The following is a 16,638-nucleotide window of genomic DNA, read 5'->3' on the forward strand; positions in this document are numbered from 1 at the left end:
GAAGATCGTGTATCTGGCTCATACACACAATGTATTCCGTTGCCAATGAGCATCTGTGCCTGCGGTTACAACCGACATCTCATAAGGTGACATCCAATTTGCGCATCTACTGCATAGCCTGCAAGATCGTATCATACAGCCATCCACGTTCCATCTCATATGGGTAACTTGTGCGGAATGTGCACGTATGAAGAGCCAGCTGGTTCTGCGAACTGCCCAGATGAAATGCGCGAACCATATGATAGCATGTGATTCGACGACAAAGTGAAACCGGCAAGTGCGCTTATCCATTGAGAACATTTGCGGCTTCACTTGCCAAAGTCAACGTCGCTTCCGTCATAAGCCCACAGGGACGACAGCATTCCTCACTTCCTCTACAGCTCTTACTCATCTTATTCTGAACTGGCACAGACGTAAACTCATGTTTCAGATGCGACATCAACGTCAATCTAACATACCCAGTGCCAGCACCACGCAAACAGCCTGAAGAGCAGACCCATGATCTGCTCCAGAATCCGAAAGTAAGCCATATGCTCGCATTGTGTGCATTTACTGCATGCCAAAGCTGCTCTACGCGCAGCAACACCCTCTTTGATTTCACTTGTCGACTGGTACCACGTCGAATGTAAAGAAATCGTCCAATTGTCCAACCTTCGCCTGCCTTCACTTGCTTCGGCCGCATGAGCATTGGTCCACAAGCTAGCCAATCCACTGCTACAATCTATTGCAAAGCACTAGACGCTACACATGGTGGCGATCAAAGATGCCTTGTCTCAACCCTGACCATCGCCATATATGGCCAAAGTCAGGCAACCTGGTGATCCAACGTTGCGAGACACGATGTGGCTTGTGTGTAGGTGCCGCAGCGAAGAAGGACTGGAAACATGCTTGGTTCACCCGCCGACATGCTGAGACGCACGTGAGATCTGGTAAATTTCCAGGTCTTGTAATTGATGCTGGCTGGTATGAAGTACCCTGCGTGCACATCAGCTCACGAAACTGATAGTTATTCTAAGGGATAAATGTCACCCTACAGGCGTAAGCTTCAACAAGGCCCGCAAATTCAAGCTCAAGAATATCAGAAATCCGAGGATGAAGTCGGGAATAGGACTACGCTCACAATCATCACAGCAAGCAGCCAACGAGGACGCCCGGCATAGCCCGGAACTCGAAGGTCACGAAACAAACGATAGCTCCGACGACAGATCAGCCACGCAGGCGCGCGGTTCGAATCGACATCTCGCTGTGGCTACATCGAATGAAAGGACAGGAGCGAGGTACATGACCCGAGAGCTTGAGCCGCATGGCGTGCAAGAGACGGATGAGGTCGAGGAGATCGATTCCTCTGATCTCACTGGGCCGAGTTTGAATCACGCGCAACTGGGAGTCGATTGCAAAGGACGGCGTCGCACAGTCAGCTTTAGGGAAATAGCCATGGACGACTCGATCTACGATGACGTGACTAGAAGTACCGGCTGTCCCCAGCTGTACGGAAATGGCAGTGTTCTATCGCAGTCCGCGGACAGCGGTTGTCACGATCCCATCCGCGCTATGCAACGCATTGCAGAGGGCAGAATGACTTTGCAATCTCTTCCGATCGCAATGAGATATTATATCGCGGACTTAATCGAGAAAAAGCGATTGTCCGAGACCGCCAGCGGTAAGGAGCATTCGGGCGGTGGGTATGGTGACGGCGACATGCAAGCAATGATCGACAACATCGCTCGTCAGAATGGCCAAATATCGCCCGGGATCGACAAGCCGACCGAAAGTCCGGGAAAAATGAGCAAGATCAATGGCGATGGAGACTACCAGAGCGATCTGGAAGAGTCCGCTGAGGATAGCTTTGCCGTTGCTCTTGGTCGAAAGTTTGCAGTCGCGCACCATGGGCAGCTCGATGTCAATCGTGGTGTCATTGCTGACCCTGCTCCGGATCAACCAGCTCTCGGCCCAAGCGACAATAGCAGTCACGGACGGCAAAGGCCTCATAATGTTGAGGCTTATCTACGACTAATGCCTGGTATGACAAATGCCTCTATGAGCCCTCATCCGATCATGCTCGACGCGAATAGCAGCTGGGGCTTCCAACTTGACGACGTCTATACCAGTATGGAGACACAGAACGGTCCGAGTCACGATTCTTACTTGGCGGATCTTGCCCGGTTGGTAAATCGTGGCGTACCAACACCAGGCGAAATGCAGCATCTGTCCTCCTATTGCAACAGATGGTTCGGCGGGACCACTTCTGAACATTACAGCTTGGGGAGCAGATACGAAGATTGTGCGACGAGTTTCGCACCCCAGGGCTCAGCCATGGCGTATCCAAAAATTGCCCAAGCACACGAGACAGATGGAATCAAGCGATTTTCGATCAATGATGAGACCGGTCCTCATGCATGGCCAAATCGGTATAGTAGCGCTGGAGACGAGTTTCCCTTGATTCACCATGCTGGCTTCATCACATTGAAGTGAGTGGCTCCACTGGCGTCAACGCGATGAGTCAGTGCCGCTTCGATCTTGGCTTACCTTGAGGGAAACTTGTGGGTTGTGTAGTATCACCATTGCCATCTGATACCTCGCAAAGAGTACAGAATGGTACTGTCGATGCATCGGGCACTGCGAAAACACAGCCACCTTGACAGTACCACGTCCAGACCAGCGAGGCATATACTTGGTCATGGGTCAGCTCCCCGTGTAGCGGCCGATCGACACATTATGAAATTTAGGTCCTGTATAAGTAGCACATCATTCAATCCCAGAAAGCTTGTTAGCATAGTGAGGTAGCGTTGAGTCATTCCAAACTCAATAGCATCAGGTATTCGAGAAACTAGTACGATTCAGAGAAGCGGAAGTCTGTGGCTGATGAAGCGTGGACTTGATCAATATGACAATGAAGTTTGGACAATATCAAGATATATCCATCTCACTTCCATGCTGACGCTTTCTCGACGAGGAAGACGACGAGCCGACAGCCCCGTTGTCTGTTGATGTCGGTGGCTTACCCTTTGATACCCGCCGAGTACTCGATTCGGCTTGGACGGGTGTCTCTCCACTGGTCGCAAAGCTCACTCGCTCCTTGCCTTTCCTGCTTGACTGCGGCTGCTCGTTCTCTTTGGACGGATGTGGAGTGAAGTCTTCTTTCCAGTAGGCCTTTCCCGCTACAGCCGGGTCGAAGCCTGCGATGATCTTTTGGAGATAGAGACGCGTTTGAGGTATGCTCTTGAACGGGCAGATGTAAGTACGTCAAGGTCACGATTCCCGATTCCCGATCATCTAAACCTGGTCATAATTCGCCTAGTCCGTGTGACATACCTCATGACGGTTGAAGGACACCCAACTTAACTTCTCATAGCTCTCTAGGATTTCGGCTGCGTTGTCCCGCATTTGTTGCGATTCGAATGATTCAGGACTCCGTGTTTGACCTCGGTGCGCGGAGGGAGTGGAAGCCATGATGCTTATGGTGTATCACATGGAACAAACTGCAAGTGTATTCGAGGTGCTGTAGAGTGAGAAAATATTGTCGGACGGTACATTTGTGGTCGCGCGTAACGTGTAGATACGGCTGCAATTGGAGTTTGGTCGTCACACAGCCGCGTTCGTATTTGCGTCTGCCAAACCACGGCTTCCGCTCGTCGTCACTACTCACGTCCGATGCTTTGGTGGATCACGGGCGCAGGCAATGGGTTCGGAGTCGAGGACGGCATGACAATCACAGCAATAAGCGATTCAGTCCTGCGTCTTATATCCAGCCATGGACGAATATGATCATCAGCACTCCAGAGTGGTTGCATTCGAATTGCCAATGCCCCTTGGCTCATTGGAACCCTAACGACCACGTCATCCACGGATTCTGAATTCCTCAGTTCGGGAATCATGAACGACGGCAGACAACGCTGACTCTAGTGTCGCCGTACACGTGCCGAGTCTGCCGATCATCAGCACATCATGTGAAGCTTGAAGATCAAAGCAGGCACACACAAAGGCGAAATTGCGTTCCAGGGTTGGCGTGTGAAGACAATGCCCAGGACTTGCTCCATCAGGAGATAGCACGGAGTTTGCGATCGCGACATAAGACCTGATGCTCCGAAACGACGACAGGCAGGTACACGTGCGACACGAAGATATTGGCAGTGCTTGTGGACAGTAGATCAGTCTTCACATCGTCAGTATGCCATCGAGGATGATGGCTCGATTGCCATCGCTCCCACGCCGTTTCCAATTCGTTCTCGGCCTCAGCCTCTTCTTCCTATTCGGACTTTTCTTCCTCGGGACATCAAACACAAATGACTTCGACCCTCTTCTGGACAAGGTGCCCAAAATTGGGTCTCAACTTCAAGCCGGTGTGCATCATGCCGTCGAAGCTGCGCAGAACGTAGTCGATCACGTTCCAATTCTTCTCGGCCCGTCAGCACATACGCCGCCTCCGGAGCAGGCCAACAGCAGCAGTGGCGAGGCGAAGTGGTACACTGATTGGAAGTGGAGAAATCCATTCAGCGACAGTGTGACCTTTGACGAAGATCGCGCTGTGTTGCCACCTGTGCGCCCACGACCGCCCATCTATACCTACTATGACCCTGGTGGAAGGAGAAAAGACGAGAAGAGCAAGAAGGCAGAACAGGACATATTGATCGCATGGCGTCGCGCTTGGTGGGCGCAAGGCTTCAAGCCCGTCATTCTGACGAGTGCAGAATCGACGCACAACCCACTGTATAAGACAATGCAAGGTTTGTCTCTGCAGCCTGAGATGCAGCAGGAACTGATGAGATGGCTTGCATGGAGCAACATGGGCTCAGGAATCTTGGCCAGCTGGCTTGCTTTCCCAATGAGTCGATACGACGATTCGTTGCTCACCTTTCTACGACGGGGTGAATATCCCGAGCTTGCCCAATATGAAGATCTCGGAACAGCGCTTTATGTGGGGTCCAAGGATCGCGTGGACTCCGCTATCCAGGAAGCACTCGCATCTCGAGCCATTGGAAGCGTCAAGTCAATGTATGAAGCAGTCTCGCATCAGAACCTTAAGCTCGAGCCAGGCACCGGCTCTATTGCATATTACAGCGCAGACACGATCAAATCCAAATATGTTCCGATCCGGAAACTTCTAGATACTCCGTCGACGGTGGGAGATGCTCTGGCGATGCTTCCGGCCTTGATCAACAGTCATCTACATTCGAATTGGCAGAACAGCTTCCCCAAAGGCATCGCCGTGCTGAAGCCGATGCCAGACAAGGCCTCGGTACTCATCGAGTCTGCCATGTCGATCGCGACCAATCTCACACACTGTCCGTTCAGTCCAATCCCAGCGTCTTGCCCTCCGAACCGTGCAAGGTGTGAACACTGTATCAGCAATCATTTCGCCATCACAACACCCAGCGGATATCGCAACGACAGCAAAATCTTCACCATCGGCACTTTGCCTCATCCTTATACGATCGCCACCCTTGTCAAATCCAAGTCGGATATGAACGTGAGCTTCATTCGTCGCGAGACGTCCCGCGATCTGTGGATCCGGGCATTGACGCAGGACATCTTGGGTAAATCGGGATCATCCTTCGCTCGCCTGCCTACTCTGAAAGACGCAGTGGCATCGGATGATGGTAACGCCCGCTCGATATGGTTGACGGCGGAGCGGCCGTTCCAGAAGGACAGCAGTCGAGTTCTCGAAGACCTCGATTGGGTACTAGGATTTGAGATTCGTCGCAAGGAGGCCGAAAAAGGGGAGAGCGGTGTCTCCGCCCCTGGTCGACCGCCGCCTCCCCGGAAAGGCCACGAATTTGGCGATGGCGACAAACTCGACGAGAAAGATGTTGCGGCTCAGCGATCGCTGCTCGAAAGCGCACGCACGAAGTTCGCGCTCCTGCGCCAGAAGAAGAATGTCGATGAGACTGCCAAGGAAGATTTTGGTCGAATTCGTCGTGCTGTGGAAGGTTGGAACTTGGCTGATACCGAAGCTTGGAAATTTGTGCGCGCTTTCAACGCTCGTCAGCGAATCGAGAGAAAGCGCTGGGAGGACGAGGAAGAAGCTTTCCTTGGCAAAGGATTCTATGATAGGTGGATGGACAAAATTTTGTGATACCATCTTGTAACAAGTAATTCGATCGTGTTGAGGTGGGTACGAGGCGCAGGCGCTTCATGCCATCATCACGGCCAGTGCTGCTTTCTGCTTCACTGAACGTTGTATGTAATAATTACGGTCAACGCTGTTGTAAATAGACGATGGATCCAGGCTTAGTCTCTTAGCCAGCGTTGCTGTTCCATCGCCAGCAGTAGTGACCGGTAACCTCCAGGTGACTGCCATACTGATACGGACAAATGACAGCACACAATCTAAATGGCAAGAGCCTTTGCTGAGTCAACACCAGGATAGACATACAACTCACCTGGGCATCCCTACGGCACCGAACATTGAGCTCTCGTCATCTTCTGCCACGGCTCGCTTCGCTGCTTCATTATCACATCAGATAGATTTATATCCTTCGCTTCAAGTACGACTATAATGGCATCGATTTCACGAATTCCTGCGTGGCAGAAGCTTCTCGAAGAGGAGGAATTCAGCGCCGAGGCACCGGTGCCAAAGCCCTTCGTTATTCGCGATGAACACTGTCGTCATCGCATCTCTGAAGATGGCGATGGGGAGGTCACTGCGACGTTGGCTACAGGGACTACCGCCGATTCTGACATGCCGCCGCCAACTTGGCCTCCCCGCGAGCTATTGTCAGACCTATTGAAGGATATCGGGGGAGCAGAGCATATTCAAATATTCGAGGGTGTGGAAGCGCTCGAGGCGCCCATGATGGAGCGAAGCGGTAGCATCAGTAGCAGCGACAGCAGCGAAATAACAGCGTCGCCGTCGTTGTCGTCGCCGTCGTCGCCGTCACCACCACCACCACCCCCGAAATGGCAGGTTCGAAGCAATCCACCACTACCAGAGCCAGGAAACGATTTCACCCTCGAAGAAAGCCTCCCCGACCACTATCGGATCGACCCCGAGGGGAGACCGAAACCCTACATCGTTCCGAGCAAAGGCCGCTTGGATTCGACCCGTCTGATCGAGCATCACTCGGGGAAACTCAGCTCGAAATGGTTGGGGGCACAGTTACAGGCGATCAGCGAAGAGCGCATGCAGCATTCTTGGAATTTCTAGTGGGATGCCAAGGGCACCTATCACGGCAAGCGAGCACGCCTGAAAGCTCGCGCCTGTCCCTCGTCGCGGCATTGTACTCGCGTGCCGACGCCCACCCGAGTCAGGGAATACGATTACACGCTGCGCGGCTGCGACGTTCCGATCCTCCCACCGACTCCGGAGAAGCCGAAGGCGACTTCGCGATCTCTAAAGAAGGTCAGTATAGTAGATCTACGCAAATACCGTGTGAAATCTCCTTCGTTGCCAGCGGGGTCACGGCAGCGGACACCTGCGAGTCTACCGCCGACTTCAGGCTCCGGAGAGACTCACAAGGACGCAGAGCTCAATCGCGGAAAGCGCCTGAATACCGAACCTTCGCCCCAGCGGTCGAAACGTAAACCAAGAGTCGTTCGGATCCTGCCGCCGCGGAAGGGGGATTTCAGCATCTACGCCGATCCTGGGGATTGGGTGGGAGAACTGTCTCCGGAACCGGATGCGCTGCTTAGTTCGGGAAGGGAGAATGAAGCATCGGAACAGGATCAACCAATACGAATAGTGGCTGATCGTGACTCGCCCGCAGAGTCTTTCCTCGCGTGGCTGGACAGGACGGGGATGTTCATGAGCCAACGACCCGAAGACCGCGCCGGAATGATCGCGGATGGAATCTTCTAGGGCGAGAGTCCCGACGCCGTGGCACAACTGTTCGATTCCAAGTCGTCCGCTCTACACCGATATGAGTTTCAAAGCCACCTTGTCATGGCATTGGCTTTCCAGCCGGAGTGGCGGCGTGACGGTGTGGCATGGGCCCGTGGGCCCGTCGCCCGCCGTATCCTGGGCTGGAGGATCACAATGATGGGGAGGAACTTGGAGTATCATGTGCAGAAGGTTACGGGCGGATGGGAATGGGTCGAAGCGACGGAATTGGAAGGCAGCTCGTGGTAAGTTCTGCTTTCTGTGTTTCCGCAACGTGAGTTCAACCAGGGTGAAGCGCATCGCGAAGCCAGCTCTGCTCCTCGTCTGTGCTGATTCGGTATCGGGCGAAGATGCTGATCGCATATCGACCACCATAGGACAGCCGCAATTGACGAATAGTGGACATCAACCCCCGAGCTCCGTGAACAGCGACGACGGCACTGCAAACCGTACGATCGTCCCATCAACGACGCCATCGCGCCTTCACGATTCCGGCGTACCATCAAATCCGCCCATTTCAATCATGGCCGATGGATCGAATTCGATGTCTGCAGCGAGATCAAACAACAGGACGCCGGCGAGATCGTTTACTTGAATGCAAACGAGATGGGACCGGCATGGGACGATGCCATTGAGGAATACTGGAACTACGTCCGTGTTTCGATCGATTGGGACCGATGTAAGCGGGATGCCACGGATCTGGAAGCGTCGTTCGGCCGGCCGAGGAGTAGATGGTAGCCCTACCAGCTCGAAGCTGTGGCCGACGGGCTGTCGAAAAGAGAGTGGACGATGTATGACCTCGTGGAACGTTGGATAGGGAGAATCATGGCCGCATACGATGCAGGGAAAATACATGCATCAGCATGGACGAATCACCCATCTGCTTTCGATGCCACGGGTGCCAACATCGGAGTCGAAGTCCAGAAGCGCAGGTTTACTTGTTGTCCTTTGCAGCCAGATCCTCGAGTCTGACGATTACAAATACCGTGTGACTCCCAAAACTTTGCTGTTGTGCTTCACATGCAGGACCTGACTTGTTGCTCGGAGCTATCTTGGCACATCATATCAATCTTGCGCAGTCGTTAGTCTTACCCTATAGGCGGGAACAGGCTTCTCAGCAGATGATCGACGCGAGGGAGCGCGACTGACAATCGCCGTCTAAGGTGCATCACGATTCGCCGTTTCTTCGCTTCGTCTGTGCTGTGGATACCTGAGTCCTCGTAAACTCTAGCTGCGGATCGACTGTTGCACTAATCTAGCGGTTCGTTGGAATTTTCCATTGGTCGCTTCATCATGGTCGACAAGCATATCCACCTTCCGAGGCGCAGGAAGGTTCAGCACTCCCGATGTGTTTCCCTGTCAACGTGGAGGACAAATACGTGGCTGGGGGTCTGGACTGTGGCACGAATGTGGCTGATGATCTGCTGCAGGTTGCAAACAGCTGAATGCCCGTGGAATCGGGTCTGGGCGAGGCTTATCATGCTATGCGACGCGACGGTGAGCTATTGAGAAGGAGTGACGCGGACGCGATGAACCATGCATGGGCTTTTTCCCTGATTGGGGATTTGCACTTGCGGTGTGAGTGCAGCTTGAACGTGCACGTCGCTTGCAGGTTTCCTCTGATTGATTGATTGCAGAGGAATGAACAGTACGAGTTGGAGCACATGGCAGAGCACTGTATTTGTCAAGGGCCTCAACGAGTGGCCATGATGGATCGAGTTGGATACATCTCATTACGCGGCGCCGCGGTTGCCCGACAGTCGCCGATTATCACGCAAATCGTACCTAAAAGGCTCGATTTTCAGTACATTCTGTGGACTGCGCATGGGCAGCACAGGCTCGCTCGAGTCGAGGGCGACGTGCTATCACTATGCTGTGTTGACGCCCGCCAACCTGGATCGGGGTGCGCGGTTTGAATAGAGTGATCAATCCAGGAGAGAAGGCACTATTGACGAAACGGCGTCTTGTCGCCATCTGTTCTTCTATCGTCAAGTGAACTAGAGTGAAAGCGGGCGTTGCTGAAACGACGGGTCGGCGTCCGGCCCGCATGCTCGTGGTGATATGATAAACCTCGGGCTGTATGTATGTATCTGTGTCGATTCCTAGTAGCGCTGAACCAAGGTTCTGGGAAATGAGCACTCGCTCCGGGGGCTAGAAGGAAAATTTCCAGGAGTCGACACATGTGATAACGATGGGAGGAGGAGAAGATGCGATGGGGTTGTGCCGCGCTGTGGAGTAACTGTACATCCCGAGCGATTTAAAATCCAATCACCACATCACGGTCGATTCCGCAAGCTCGCGTCCGATGCGATTGGAGGGAAATGATATGTCTCAGTCTCGGGCGAATCGAGGTGAGAGGCTCATCTGTCGAGTTTCGCCCACGCGACGCCAATGGAGTGTCATCAAGGTCATTGGCTTGCGCCCGCACGCAGACTCTTCCATTGCCTAGGTACCACGATATATGCATAAATTTCAATGACATTACTGGCGATGTCAATTGGGGGCCTAACGACTCTGGTGGAATGATGTCGAGGAAGCCCTTGTTCGGTTTTCGCCGACGGGCTTGCGCTCTTGCGCAGTGATGAATCTTACAGTGTCAACGAACCTTAAGGAAAGAAATCGGAACGGGCGCATGACAGTGACGCGACAGTGCCACAAGCGAGGATGCGAATCGAAGGACATGACTGTAGGCACATGCAAACGCTTTTGCTACCTCGCAGTTCGCCGCCCTGTCCAGTCATATGTTTCTCGCGATCCATCGTGCAGATTGTCCGTGGGATAATACGTGCAGGTGGAGCTACTGCAACACAACACGGGCAACAATTGACAGAACCCGGAACGAGAAACTTGCTTTACTGGGCGTGAATTCGGGCAGCGAGCCAACAGGGAACAGGGACGATTGGATGATCATGTCGATGAAGCGCGAAATTGGTGGCTGGAGCGCAAACTTGATGACACACCACAGCCACCAGAAACTTGGCAGTAGGAAGGACGCCGACCGATCATTGTCTTCTTCATCCATTCATGGGCAGCAGTGCTTCGTCAATGGTTGTGCAGATCTGATTCGCACTAGCTTGGTGACTTCCAAGTTACAGCGCTGGACAGCAAGCATTGGCACTCATCGATTTTATTACATGGGCACCTGAAGGATGAATATGCATCCCACGCCTGAACCCGTAGTTCTCGATAGCACATGGCCTTGCAGCCTCATAGCACCAACGTCCGAGCCGTCATCGAAGTCACGATCCACCCATTGTCATCGAGGATGCGATTCGGGCCAGCTTTCTGATGACATAGTCACTGTGAATGTCTCGTGCTTGTGTGCTCTGTCCACAAATCATGACCGATGCGGCAAGGTGAAGTGTTTGCTGCAGTGCGACATGCTCACAAAAGTGGATTGTGATTGACACAGGCGCGTCATGAGGTCTCGTCATCACGGTGGAAAACATCTCTGAAGAAGGATCGCCATTCACCCTATGATGTCAAACGATCGAGGAGAATTGCAGGTGGGTGCCAGATCATCGAAAGTAGCTCGGCAAATGGTCGTCATAATAAGGCCGACTGGTGAGTTGGCCATGCTGTGGAGCTGCAGATGGTTGCTATGGCGGTTGCGATTTGACCTACCTTTGAAGCCGAGCTCCACCAGAATCGGCTCCTGCCGGTCCAATCTCTCTGAGCCCTCGTTTGGTGCTTCGAACAAGTTTTCTGCTACAGATGGGCAAAATCCATTGAAGATTTCAGCGTTGACGTCGGCGCATGTACACCTGCGGCCAACACGGCAAAGGAAGGATTTTACTGATGCGAAAGTGGGAATTGTTAACGGTTGCTGTCGGTACCAGGAGTGGAGTCGTCGCGTCAACTGCGTGAGAATCTGACCGTTCGAGCCACGAACCGCGCACTTGTCTCAATGCACATTGTCCTCTTCGATCGGGTTCTGATGGAGGCATCATGTGTCTCGCACCGCGGACTCGTCGCCTCTGCCAGCGAAGATGAGGGGATCATGGAGAACTCCTGATCGCATGTGAATGATGACCTCCAGGTCTGGCCCTGGATGGCCCGGATAATTGACGAGGATTTGCAGCTGCTCAATGCCGGGGCTGACTGCGCCTGCCGCGTGTACACGCCTGTTGAGCCTGCAAACTCATACCTGGAGACAAGTCTGGAAGTCACTTGCTATTCCGGATTCTTTTCCCTTCTTCACCTCACACCACACATGGGGAGCCGCACCGTAACGAAGCTCACTAAACTGGAAAGCAAGGTACGATGATGGTGGTACTGCGTGTGCTGTACAGTACTTGTTGCTCCTCCTGCCTGGATGGTGTGGTATTTCGGAAGTGTTTATTGGCAGACAGTAGCGCTTGCAGGTATTTCATTTAGAGTATGAACCACTACCGACTCGAGCGAGAAAGGTGTGTTTGTGTGTGTGTGTGTGTGTGTGTGTGTGTGTGTGCATGGTGACGGGCAAGTGGTGAGTGACGACGGATGGGTGTGCCCGGGTGTGGTGTGGGTTTGGATGGTCCCGGCTTCTTGCGCCAAAGAGACGCGCTAGGTGGATTCCCAGGTACTGCAATCATCCCTTAGTTGTTATTAGGTGGTTCCTACTGCAATCATACGCAGCCGGGCTAGCAGCACTCTAGACTTCCCAGGTTTCTTTCTACTCTCTACGGTGATGACTGCCCACCCCTTGTTGGGCTGCACCCAATTCATCCATTGCCCTCCCAAAATGTCACCACATGCCCAGGTGCAGGTGTAGGTGGTCATCGTCGCCCGTTCCCATCTCTCTGAACCCGTACAGTAGCTCATCTGCATCGTGGATATAATAATTTCCATCGCCCCGCGATTCCGCCAACGTCTTCTCTCATCCACCACGCGCGCTCCTATATACAATACAACCTGATCGCCTACTCCAAACAAACAACAACAACGTTTAATCACAGCTTCTTCGTCGCAGGACTCAGCACCATTAATCTCTCTCCATCGCAACCAACGTCAACTACCACCTCTCCATTTCAAACATCATCATGAAGTCTTTCGGTCTCATCATCGTCGGCGCTGCTGCCGCTGCTGCCCAGGTCCAGATCCCTGCCGGCATCCCAGCCTGTGGTGTAAGTTCTTGAAGCCAGGAAGTCTGTTGAGACATGGTACCGTTGAACCGATCGACTGATCTCGCTTCTCTTCCAGACCGTCTGCATCAATAACATGAACGACAAGGCTCCCATGCTCGGCTGCACCGCCGGCGACTTGGTCTGCTACTGCAACACCCCTAACTACGGTTTCGGCATCCGTGACTGCTCCAACGAAAGCTGCCCGAACCAAGCCGATGCTCAAGCTGCCATCGCTGCCGGCATCACCTACTGCTCCAGTGTCCTCGCTGGTGCAGGCTCAGGCAACAACGGCACTGCCCAGTCGACCGGCACTGGCGCGGTCGCTTCTGCTCCCACCACCACTGCCATCACCACCTCTGCCTTGACCAGCGCCTACACCACTGATGGCGGCTCTGTTGTGCCCACCACCACCGGCTCGACCACCATCTACGGCTACAACGGCACTCCCATTGCCGGAGCCGTCGGTGGTGCCACTGGTGCCAACAGCGCTCCCACTACCACTGCCATCACCACCTCGGCTCTTACCAGCGTCGGCACCAGCAACGGCTCGGCTTTCACCACCACCACCGGCTCCACCACCATCTCCGGCTACAACGGTACCCCGATTGCCGGCGGTGCTGCCACCACTTCGGGCCAGACCACTGCCGTCACCAGCAATGGCTCGACCTCGACCGCCACCACCGGCCAGAGCACCGTCACCACCAGCCCGGTCAGCTCTAACCGCCCTGCCACCACCTCCACCACCAGCCCCAACGCCGCCATGAAGACTGCTGCGCCGGCCTTCCTCGGTCTCGCTGCCCTTGCCGTCCTTGCTCTGTAAGCGAGCTGTGACGAAAGGAGTGTGCAGATGGGTTTTGGATAAACCTTCAACGGTGTGAGAGAGACAGAGGAGGAGAGATTTGATGAGGTGAAGGCGAGCCAACGCGGATGCGAGCCGCCTTCCCATTTTTCGTTTTGATGCGCTATGATACCACTTCCCCCCCAGAAATGAACATGTACCCCTGTGGGCGTGTCCCCTTCTTGTAATGAATTAGGATCGAGTAGCTAGCTTTTCCCAGCTGCATTTCAGGATGCTTTTCCCTGCAAAAATTTAATTTCTATCCAAGTCATGTGTACACATTTCCATTCTACATTGCCAAAGTCGGTGGGACTCAGTGGTCCGTTCACGCATGTCTTTGTTTTATTCCTTGTCATCATCGAATGCCATCACAAAGCTGTAGCTCTTGATCGCCGCCGGTCTCGTGCGTCACACCGTCTGCAGGTGGAGGGAAGCTGGAGGCTAAAAGCTGGCTGCCGAAAGCTTAAACTGCGGCTCCCGAAAAGCCTCAGGACAGTCTGCCCTCCTCCACGTTGTGAGCTCATCGCCCGTGGACGGGCATCGCACCGCACCGCACCTCTCCCCCCGATCAGAACAACAAGGCACTCTGGACATATTTTCCAGATGATCTGCGCATGTCGAATTTCCACGGCATTCATCAATCGCGATCATCGTCGTCGAGCCTATATCTTCTCTCTCTCTCTCCCCCCGCGAGTCTCTGACCTCGGGCTTGCTCAGATTGATCGCGGTGACATCGGATCCCCGCCTCGAGGGAAATGTACCATTATTTCCGCTGACGTATTACGCGCCGCGTACCACCACCTGCACTCATCACTTTTCCATCCCGCAACTCGTCTATCGTACGTGGCTTTAATACATAGCAGCGGCTCGATGAGACTTGTTGTTCGACGAAGACACAGCTCCGAGTGCTATCCCTGTACCACGGGACCATATGACATGCGTGGTGCGGCTCGCCCACGGCTTCACCCCTTCGGCGGCGGCGCCTGATCTATGTCGAATCGTCATCTCGTTTTGTGCATCGCGGGCCGCGGATCCCGATGATTGATCAACTGTTTTCCTCTCTCCCATGGGCCACAACTATGAGGATTTCCGTGGTTTCGCACACGCCTGGGCTGATCGCGGCGGCCTCACAGAGCTTGCGGGCGGTCTGGTCCATTTCCAGTCAGACCGGGAGACGGAGCGCCTCTCTTGTTGAGCACCCAGGACGCATTTATGGTACAGGGAGCGTGTACGCTTCCCGCCTATGTCCCGATTTCGGCAAATGCGCCGCCGTGATCTTCGATCTCTTCGGATCCAAGATGATCGAGTTAGATGCTACTTGGTGCCACGTTTGATTGTCCAGCATACTTCCCAATGCGATCCTTCGCTCGGGCAGCCTCGCTGGTGCTGTGCTGGAATGACATTTGAAATGTCCCAGGTTTTCGAGCTGAAAGGTAGAGAGAGAGAGAACCATGGTGTCTTCGCCTGCCTTCATCACAACCAAAAAAGCCAATGGGGAAAGCGTTGGAATTCCTCCCAGGTATGCTAATATTTGCTACAAGTAGCAAACTAACGTCGCCTTCCTCTCCCTGGCAGAGGATCGGTATGCCGATATCCAAGAGAAACCATAGAGTATACAAGCAAGAAATGTTCGGGACAATTTCAGCAGCGGTGACCAGCACTGCAAACCCTCCCCCAGGATGACCCTGTGAGCAAAATACAAACACATCAAGTCGACCACAGAACCACATACAAACACGACAGACATCCCCTTCCCTCAACGAGTCCACCAACCCAACCTTCGAGTCGTCTGCCACGCCTTCTCTTTGATCGCGACAGGTGGCGTTTTGCGATCAATCAGGTACGTCCTCCCGTGCTCCGAGCTCGAGGTTCGTGCAAACGAGACCTTCTTCTTCTGATGATGATGATCCGGCGATCGCTGATCGCGATGTGCTCGTGCCTCGTGTGAAGATGAGGACGGTCGCCCTGTAGTATGGAGAGAGAAGAACATCCCATCAATTCCCCTTTCGTTGTTTTCGCGCCATATGTGAAAACGGAGCGGACATGAAGATGCTCTCGTTCGAAAGAAATGCAAATGGCTTACCTGATGATTCTTTCTGGTGGTTCCCGGACCGCCATTTCTTGCGAGATGAAGACGGCTCCTCCCATGCATGATGGCGCTCTCCGCTGGATCCGGGCCTCACCCCGGCATTCCAGAAGAGGATGTTCTCGCGATAAATTCGGCTGGAACTCATCGGGATTGGAATCTGCGTGTCTCCAGCAAGTTCTTCGATGCAAAAGGCGTCTGAGGTTGTCTATCCGGTGCGATCAAAATGTACTGCAAAACTTTCCTGATCTCTTCAAGTTGGGAGTTTCCTTTTTCTGGTAGCTTTCTGTCTTCTCTCCGTCTCTCTTTCCAAGATTTGTCAAATAGGGCGGACTCAGGACGATGGTAAATGATTCGGAACAGCGATGTGGAAACTAAATCATACGGAAATCAAATGGGCAAGCAGTCACGTCCCTGATATGCAAAAGAAGCAGGCTTCAGCCACGATATGTCCGGTCTCACCTTCCTGATCAGCGCAAGCCGTGGTCGTTGTGTTTTCACTTGTGCTAGTTGGTCCCACTGGAAGCGGGTGCTATACGGCATCGAGGTTGCACCGATTGCTGCACAGCTAAGTCCACTGTCGCACGCTTTTGGGGCCTCGCCGGCATTCATTGATTGATGGTTTTCTTTTCTCATTAAAGGACATGATTGGTTTGCTTTTCGTCTCTCGTGTTGCTCACAGAGGCCGGAAAGCATGGAAGGCGCCGATGCTCCGTGGTTCCACAAGCTCGGTGGTTGCGCCAGTCTCGCTGCCTGTCGCCTTGGACGCGGCTCGAATGAGCGACCTTTGCAA

The 16,638-nt window shown here is 53.5% G+C and overlaps 6 protein-coding genes across 6 annotated transcripts; 4 read left to right on the forward strand and 2 right to left on the reverse strand.

Annotated features, from left to right (window-relative positions):
- Window positions 1–1,092: 1,092 nt before the first annotated feature.
- Window positions 1,093–2,850, forward strand: K489DRAFT_432991 (uncharacterized protein; the record flags this gene model as incomplete). The annotated part of the gene is made up of 1 exon (XM_033608501.1): window positions 1,093–2,850. One exon carries the CDS (start codon window positions 1,093–1,095, stop codon window positions 2,470–2,472), a length of 1,380 nt encoding a protein of 459 aa, XP_033458149.1. The 3' UTR covers window positions 2,473–2,850.
- K489DRAFT_382150 (uncharacterized protein) lies at window positions 2,720–3,752 on the reverse strand. Its single transcript, XM_033605305.1, has 2 exons — window positions 3,313–3,752; window positions 2,720–3,219 (listed from the first exon to the last, which is right to left on the reverse strand). Exons 1-2 carry the CDS (start codon window positions 3,448–3,450, stop codon window positions 2,908–2,910), a joined length of 450 nt encoding a protein of 149 aa, XP_033458150.1. The 5' UTR covers window positions 3,451–3,752; the 3' UTR covers window positions 2,720–2,907.
- A 134-nt stretch (window positions 3,753–3,886) lies between these two features.
- K489DRAFT_382152 (uncharacterized protein) lies at window positions 3,887–6,334 on the forward strand. The gene has a single exon (XM_033605306.1). It carries the CDS (start codon window positions 4,184–4,186, stop codon window positions 6,071–6,073), a length of 1,890 nt encoding a protein of 629 aa, XP_033458151.1. The 5' UTR covers window positions 3,887–4,183; the 3' UTR covers window positions 6,074–6,334.
- Window positions 6,335–6,598: 264 nt separating this feature from the next.
- On the forward strand, window positions 6,599–8,533 carry K489DRAFT_265894 (uncharacterized protein). The gene is made up of 2 exons (XM_033600079.1): window positions 6,599–7,339; window positions 8,194–8,533. Exons 1-2 carry the CDS (start codon window positions 6,898–6,900, stop codon window positions 8,409–8,411), a joined length of 660 nt encoding a protein of 219 aa, XP_033458152.1. The 5' UTR covers window positions 6,599–6,897; the 3' UTR covers window positions 8,412–8,533.
- Window positions 8,534–12,470: 3,937 nt separating this feature from the next.
- Window positions 12,471–13,962, forward strand: K489DRAFT_382156 (uncharacterized protein). Its single transcript, XM_033605307.1, has 2 exons — window positions 12,471–12,921; window positions 12,998–13,962. Exons 1-2 carry the CDS (start codon window positions 12,838–12,840, stop codon window positions 13,739–13,741), a joined length of 828 nt encoding a protein of 275 aa, XP_033458153.1. The 5' UTR covers window positions 12,471–12,837; the 3' UTR covers window positions 13,742–13,962.
- Window positions 13,963–14,906: 944 nt separating this feature from the next.
- K489DRAFT_266279 (uncharacterized protein) lies at window positions 14,907–15,658 on the reverse strand. Its single transcript, XM_033600081.1, has one exon. It carries the CDS (start codon window positions 15,487–15,489, stop codon window positions 15,067–15,069), a length of 423 nt encoding a protein of 140 aa, XP_033458154.1. The 5' UTR covers window positions 15,490–15,658; the 3' UTR covers window positions 14,907–15,066.
- Window positions 15,659–16,638: the final 980 nt, after the last annotated feature.

Source organism: Dissoconium aciculare (genome assembly GCF_010015565.1).
Source record: "Dissoconium aciculare CBS 342.82 unplaced genomic scaffold K489scaffold_9, whole genome shotgun sequence".
NCBI lineage: Eukaryota > Fungi > Ascomycota > Dothideomycetes > Mycosphaerellales > Dissoconiaceae > Dissoconium > Dissoconium aciculare.

Excerpts from the sequence above, each read along its gene's own strand:
- K489DRAFT_382150 (XM_033605305.1), bottom strand. The coding sequence starts at position 3,450 with ATGGCTTCCACTCCCTCCGCGCACCGAGGTCAAACACGGAGTCCTGAA. Across the intron at positions 3,220-3,312 it reads TGTCCTTCAACCGTCATGAG|AGCATACCTCAAACGCGTCT; the intron begins GTATGTCACACG and ends TGCCCGTTCAAG.
- K489DRAFT_382152 (XM_033605306.1), top strand. The coding sequence starts at position 4,184 with ATGGCTCGATTGCCATCGCTCCCACGCCGTTTCCAATTCGTTCTCGGC.
- K489DRAFT_265894 (XM_033600079.1), top strand. The coding sequence starts at position 6,898 with ATGGCAGGTTCGAAGCAATCCACCACTACCAGAGCCAGGAAACGATTT. Across the intron at positions 7,340-8,193 it reads CTTCGCGATCTCTAAAGAAG|GACAGCCGCAATTGACGAAT; the intron begins GTCAGTATAGTA and ends CGACCACCATAG.
- K489DRAFT_382156 (XM_033605307.1), top strand. The coding sequence starts at position 12,838 with ATGAAGTCTTTCGGTCTCATCATCGTCGGCGCTGCTGCCGCTGCTGCC. Across the intron at positions 12,922-12,997 it reads CCGGCATCCCAGCCTGTGGT|ACCGTCTGCATCAATAACAT; the intron begins GTAAGTTCTTGA and ends CTTCTCTTCCAG.
- K489DRAFT_266279 (XM_033600081.1), bottom strand. The coding sequence starts at position 15,489 with ATGTGGTTCTGTGGTCGACTTGATGTGTTTGTATTTTGCTCACAGGGT.